This window comes from Elephantulus edwardii, unplaced genomic scaffold, assembly GCF_000299155.1.
Source record: "Elephantulus edwardii isolate Elephantulus edwardi_28Jun2011 unplaced genomic scaffold, EleEdw1.0 scaffold00012, whole genome shotgun sequence".
NCBI lineage: Eukaryota > Metazoa > Chordata > Mammalia > Macroscelidea > Macroscelididae > Elephantulus > Elephantulus edwardii.
The window spans coordinates 11,546,329-11,553,608 of record NW_006399762.1 but is presented as its reverse complement, the minus strand read 5'-3'; the positions used below and the strand labels follow the sequence as shown (position 1 = coordinate 11,553,608).

General features: G+C 35.3%; 1 protein-coding gene across 1 annotated transcript; it reads right to left on the bottom strand.

Moving 5' to 3' along the window:
• Positions 1-840: 840 nt before the first annotated feature.
• LOC102873159 (translocating chain-associated membrane protein 1-like 1-like) lies at positions 841-1,956 on the bottom strand. Its single transcript, XM_006881139.1, has one exon. It carries the CDS (start codon positions 1,954-1,956, stop codon positions 841-843), a length of 1,116 nt encoding a protein of 371 aa, XP_006881201.1.
• Positions 1,957-7,280: the final 5,324 nt, after the last annotated feature.

Here is a 7,280-nt window from a genome sequence, read left to right as displayed (position 1 = left end):
AAACAATATTTTTTCTATAATGCTGTGCATACTGAATTAATGACTTAGCTACATTAAGAATTCTCTTTAATAAACATCCCAAAAAGGCTACTTAAGTCCAATTTTCCTCTCACAGTAAATATTGAATTTTCTTATTCCAGTTTACAACTGCTTTAAATAACAAGGACGAATTTACCTCTTTACTCTTAGATTAATTCAAGACATTTTGATTCAGTGTATATGGCAATGAATCTTCATTTCCTAACCACCAGTATGTAGTTTTATTTTTGTTGTTCTTTAATATGGATGTTATACTAACAACCACTGTGTATAAAAAAACCTGTATGATTATCCTATGGTTTCACAAATCTTTCTCTCAGTTGCAATTTCTTCTCAAACAAATCTAGATTAATTAATGTTAAAAACATAGTGGATGTTCCCCTTCTAATTTTCTATCATTCCCACCTGAAAGAGAATTTTTTAAGAATGATTTTGCTAAAATTGCCCATATTATTAAGATGATTTAAAAACAAAAGACGGGAACAAGAAGATGTACTGCTGGCATGTAGACTGCTTTGTGGACCTCTCTAATAAATCATCGGGAAAATGTTTAATAGTTTAAAAAATAAACAAATATGGCAGTGGTCCCAAATTTTGAAAAAAACAAAACAAAAAACCCCACACCAAAACCTTCCACTATTTAAAAATGTTTTAAGTGATTTTAACAGGTTCCCAATTCTTGGAGAAAGACAATAATCCAAACAGTATAACAAAAATCAAATGGCACACATTGCTTGCCACAAAGTTTCTTCAAAGCAAAGTGATTTCTTTGGAATCATTGATCAATGTGCCTGCAATTCATTATACTCCCTTCTCCTTTCTGTTTCTAGGGGAGTCTGCTGAATTTGAAGTTTCCACTCCATTTTCTACCCCTTTCCTACTTGATCTTCCTTTCACTGTTGTCCTTTTCTTCTTCACACATGGGGCCTCAAGAATAGACTGTTCCCACCACCTCTGAAGCTGGATGTTAATTAAGTTCCATGTTAAGAATGCCTGGATAGTACAACTAGAAGACAGGACGGCGATTTTTGCAGCCAACACATTGAAATTTCCAGCAATGATATCAGGCTTCTGAGTCTCTGATCCCGCAAGGTGAAAGGCAACAGTAAGTACTGAAACTATTAAAATCAGCAGCCTTCCCAAAATAATCACAACTGCCCATAGGGAAAACCCTTTCTCATACTTCTCGTCACTCAGATAAAACAGGTCACACATGTGGGAAAGCAATTCAACAAAATAATGTGACACCAAGAGAACAAGTCCCAGATGATTCAAGAACAAAAGGTAAGCTCCAGCAATGTGAAACAGGTGAAGACCATAGTAGATGAGTTGGCTAGGAATGTCTTGTTTTTTGGTTTTCTGGATGTAGAGTTCTGGAAATGTATGTAGCCAGTAAGCCAACTGCGATATGTAGAAAAACTTCATTTGAAATGTCATCATGTTCTGGGGATGAGCTTTCCATAAGACAGTAAAGTCTGAAATGTAGTTTTCAGAGCTTAGAATGAGGGTGCCCCAAATACAGGATACTAGATAAAATACACTAAGCTGACCAGATTCCTTAAACTTGCTTTGTTTCATTCGGGGACACTGCATTTGCCTGATAATTTTATCCAGTATATACTCCTGAATTGTGGCGTGAATGATTATTGCCACTAGCATGTAGAAGAAAACTGTGGCCAAATCTTTGACACCATAATTATAAAGGGACCTAGATTCCATGGCTTGGTCTTTGGCTGCAGGGGCAGTAACGCAGTACTGAAGAGTGATAAAAACAATAGACACTTCTGCGGTCGCCTCGAACATCAGCCCCAGCACGAAGAACATGCCCACAGTGGAGACAATATCCGCATGATTCTTCAGGATGAATTCCTGGCTCAGGACTGGAGGGTTCTTGGGGTTCTTCTTGCGGATCGCCATCGTGGCGCTTCCCAGATACTCACCGAGGAGCAGCAGCTGCCTCCCATCTGGCTGCACTTCACAGCGCCACCTCTGCGCCAGGGGCTTTACTTCCCCTCTTAAGGGCCGGGCGCGGGGCCCTGAGGCCACCCAGCGAAATAAATCAAAAGCCAGAGCCAAGCGCGGCGCGGCTGAGCATGCGCACCACGGGGACGACGGAAGCAGGGAAGGAAATCGAGCGCCGCGCCCCTGCCCCGCGCCAGACCGGCTCCACCGTGTTGATCCTCCTGGTTGATCATTATTGAGAACCGCTGCCGCCTTCAAAATGCGATTCTCATTTCTTTCAAAGATATATTTTATCAGTTGTCAAGAAGAGAGCAGGATGATGCTTTGGCTGTTCATCAGCATAAAATAATAATAATAATAATAATAATAATAATAATAATAATAATAATAATAATAATAATACAATCATAGCAAACACGTCTGGTGATTTGGTGCACACTATTTTCTAGATGTTTATTTTAAGCATTTTACATTTGTTTACACGATTAACCTTAAACAGCTCAACAAGTTTTAACAGTAAAATTTAAAAAAAGGAGATACAGATTTTAAAAGTTTGACAAGAACATATATTTGGTGATGCTAGACTCAATATTTGTGTCTAATCTGGCTCTAAAGCCTCTTCTCAAGTATGCTATAGTATCATTCATTTTTTAGCATGTAAAGTATGTTTCATTGTTCTTTAAAAGGGATTCAAGGTTTGGTTTGAAACCAGGCTACACATCTCTCATCAGTGTGACTTCTCTCTCACCATGTAATACATCACTAAATCCAAAAGGAAAATTATTCTTAATTTTGGGGGGGGGGGGGAAAAACAGTTTTGGAAACAATTAACATTAGTTTGTAATTTAAAACCAATTTGTAAATAAAAACAGAGTTAATGTTTCATGTTGCTTTATACACTCATCCATACAAACCAGGATTGTAATTTTACCAGCTCAAGCAGGCACTGATACTGATTGAACAGTCCACTCCACACACACACACACACACACACACACACACACACACACATCAGTGTGTCAAAGGGAAAGGATTTCTTGCGGTATCAATCAAAAACCTTGAAGTCAACAATTATTCTGGGTTTAAAAAGTATACCATTTTGATCTTTAGCCTGTGTCAAAAGTCAGCTGTCACATCATCTTTTATTATTTATCATATTTGAAAATATTTCACTAGTTCAACAACTAAAATTGTGTTATTTAGAAAAATTCATAGCTTTTGAGTCCAAATGGGCTCAAAAATGGTTCCATAGTGTCTTTTAGTAGATTGTAAATAACAGAAGAAATTGCCTACCTCTAGTCTCTGGAGCTATGGTTGGATTCGAACTAGTAGGGTCTCCATTTTTATACCAGCAGCATAACTTCACAAGGACTTTGCTACCAGAGCTCCATTTAAAAAATAAAAAAATAAAAAAAAGTTAGTAGGTGGCTTTGATCAGACAATTACACATAAAAAAAAGAGAAGTCTGGTACCATAGTCACTAAGGAATCATCTAACTAAATCAAAAGTGGCACCTATCTGGAGGTTAGAAACTACCAATGCTCATCTGGAGAAAATGGAGAAATCTATTCCCAAGTGATTTACAGCCTCTCAAAACTCTGGAGGGTCAACTATGAACCAGTTCTGAATCAAGGCAATAAGTTTTAAGAAAAATGATTGAATAATAATAATTGTGGTAATGATATTGTCTACTTAATACTTTTATTTTAAGAGTGCCTCATTATTGCAATAGGAGACTATGTTCCAATTCTCAAAAAGGTTTATGGGTTATAAAGTCACAAATGAAATTTATTCAGTTGAAGAGGTGAAAAAAGATCTTATATTTAATTACAATAATTCTTACAATGTTTTCTCAAAAATTCAAACAGGAAAAAAGCCCTTCAAATAGCAGCACCCATTTCAGTTGTAAATACACTGTTCTGAATTAAATTCTTTTTTAAAAAAATCCAGAGGAATTTTTTTAGTACTTCTGTGCTTATAAAATAATAAGGTTTGAAATTCAGAATATGAATGCCAGAAGAAAAATTGCTACAATTTACTGGGGTGAAAAATGTACATTAAATTTACAATATCTGGTGATGTAGTGTGTCAAGTACTGCACAGCAACCCAGAAGGTCTTTAGTTTGAATCCATTAACTGCTACGTCCTCTGGAGAAAGGGCGGTGTCCTACCATAAAAATTTATAATCTCAGAATGTACACAGTTTCACAGAAGCAGTAAATCTCAAGGATAGGAAAATCCATCTTCCCCTCCAGAGCAGATGACAATTTCAACCCATGTGTTCACTTGGTTATTTGGTTTGGGTGGTTTTGGGTTTTATTTTTCTCCCCCCAACTTTCTTTCTTTTTTTTTTTTTTTTAATCTTTGCTTCTTTGCAAGTTTCTAGCTAAAGATGCATTTCAACTTGGCAAAATTACTTAGAAGATACTGAACAAAATACTGAGATTAGTATACAGGGCCATCTCAAGTTTCCTAAAACAACCTACAAATAGATTATGGAATTGGAACGGAAAACATAACATTGTTATTGTTTGTTAGGTGACATTGAATTAAGTATGACTCATAGAAACCTTAAGAACAAAAGATCCAAACCCTGTTCTATCCTGCACCATCCTCACATTTCCTAACATACAAGAGCCCATTGTCACAGTCCCTTTGTCAATACACCTAGTTGAGGATCTTCCTTTCCTTTGCCAATTCTTCACCCTTCCCAGCATTGTGCCTTTTCCAGGGAATAGCACCTTGTAGAAAAATTCCCTATGTATGTGAGGCAAAGCCTCATCATTTTTGCCTCCAAAGAGTACCCCGCTGCACCCTCTCTAAGAAATACCTGTTCGTTCTCTTGGCCGTGCAGGGGATTTTCACTGTTCTCCAAAACATAGCTCAAAGGCATCAATTCTTTTTCTGTCATCCTTATTCATTATCCAGCTCACACATGTATAGCAAGTAATAAGAAAGACCATGGCCTGAATCAGACACGCTTAGTCTCAAACCGACATCATTATTTCTCAATAGTTTAAAGAGGTCACTAACTGTAGATTTTTCCGAGTTCAATGTGTCTCCTTATTTCCTTGCAGCTGGTAGCAAAGCTGTTAACTGTGGATCCAAGCAAGATGAAGCTAGTGACAGTTTAAATCTCCTCTCTTTCCATCAAAACGCTGCCTATCAGTCCAGTGGTAAGAATCTTTGTTCTCTTGACTTTGAGATGTAATCCATACTGAAGGCTGCATTTCTTGATCTTCTCCAACAAGTGCTGACTTGAGGAAATTAACTATATTTTTCCACAGAAAAAATTCTGGTTTCTTGAAAAATTCCTTATGGGGAAAGACAAGTTCTATAATGATCTGTTATACTGTCTTTGTTTTTTATCATTGGTACTTTTTAAAATTGTACTAGTATATTTACAAAATTCTAAAACATTGTTTTCAAGAACAGATTCCTCCAATTTCCCTCACCCCACCCATCAAATTGTACAACTTCATGATTTATCTCCCCTACCCCTGCTCATCCTCATCCTTCTGTTTCCACTCTCTTCCTCTCCACCACGCCCCGACTCTTTTCCTTAATTATTAACTCTGTTATTAATACAGCTTAAGCAGTCTAAATTTTGAATTCAAATTTTACATTACATGTAGTTTAAGTAACTGGATTTTATATCTAAATTTCATATTGTTGTTGTTGAGTGCCGTTCAGTGAGAACTGACCTATAGCTAGTTGTCCCTTGGGCTGATTTTCAGAATCAGTTAATAACAGGGAAATGTCAAATTTCTTTAAATTACTGAACTATGTAAGAGAATTAAAACAATAATTTATAGGATAGAATTTTCTAATATTCTATTAGCACTTTTATTTAACAAAGAGAAATATGTGTGAGAATATTGTCAGCATTTCTGATGTCATTATTGCTATTATATAGTTACCTATTTGTCTTTCTGTTTCCGATAACATGCATGCTTGTGTTGTATTTGTATACTTGCTTGTTTTATGGTTTGTTCTTTTGAGTACCTGTCTCATAACTGGCTGTCAAATTGCTGTGTTGGAGGATGATTGTGTATTAGGGCTTATTTTGTAATTTATATGTGCTTCTTTGTATATATTTTGGTGTTACATGTGTAGCATTTTGTCATTTTTCTGTAGTGGGGTTCTCTGCATGCTGTTATTGTAAATTATACTATTAATATTTAAAGTAATAGGGTTATCCATGCTGGACCGGTTTCAGTGGAGCTTCCAGATTAAGACAGGAATGACAGTCCACTTAAATAATATGTTTTGGAAACCCCACCCCCCCATAAAAAGGGGAACATTGTTAGATAGAGTACAAGAAGTTGAAGTCTTCTTATTAGAAGATACAATAAAGGAGAAATTATGCCAGTGACTAGAAGAAACAAGAAAAACAACTGAAAACATCCATTAATAATTGGAACATGGAATAATTCTCAGTATTAATCTAGGAAATTAGAAGTTGTCAAAAATGAAATAGGACACATAGAGATCAATACCATAGGTATAAATGGACTAGGATTGGCCAATATGAATCAGATAATCATAAAATCTATTGTGCCACAAATGGTGAATTTAAGGAGAAAGCTGTTATATTTATGATAAAGAAGAGCATTTCAAGATTTATCCCGAGGTACAATGCTCTGAATAAAAGGATATGCTCCATAGTCATGCAAGGAAGAGCTACTAGTACAATTTTTATTCAAATGTGCAGAACAACCACTAAAGTAAAACATTTAGAGAAAGTATATAATACCTGGATTATAGGTTACATGGGACTATGATCCCTGAAAGAAAAAAAGTGTGGCAAACCCATAGTTGCCCTGTTTACTGCTCAGAAGCATTTTCCAGATGACTATGCAATGTCTTTTCTCTTGAGGTTTCATAAAAGAATATAAATGAGTAAATATAGATTTTATTATATGCTTTGCATCCTTAATTTTTTTTAATTTTTTTGGTTCATTAAAACCAAATTAAATATTTTAAGAACATGTTTTGTGTATTTTGAAATATAAAAAAAATTATATGTTAACTAATATTAATATGCTAATGAAAATATATTTGTGATTTAAAGGTCACCCATTATTCTTTAATTACAATTACATATAATTACCTGGTACATAAGTATAATATCAGTATACAGTACTATTCATTGAGTAAATATTCAATACCCAAATTAAAAGGAAGCAAAATGAGAATACATTAGTTTTTTGAGTATTCAATACAGTGATTTCTTATCCATTGTGCAAAAATCTTATAAAATACTATACTGAGTTTAT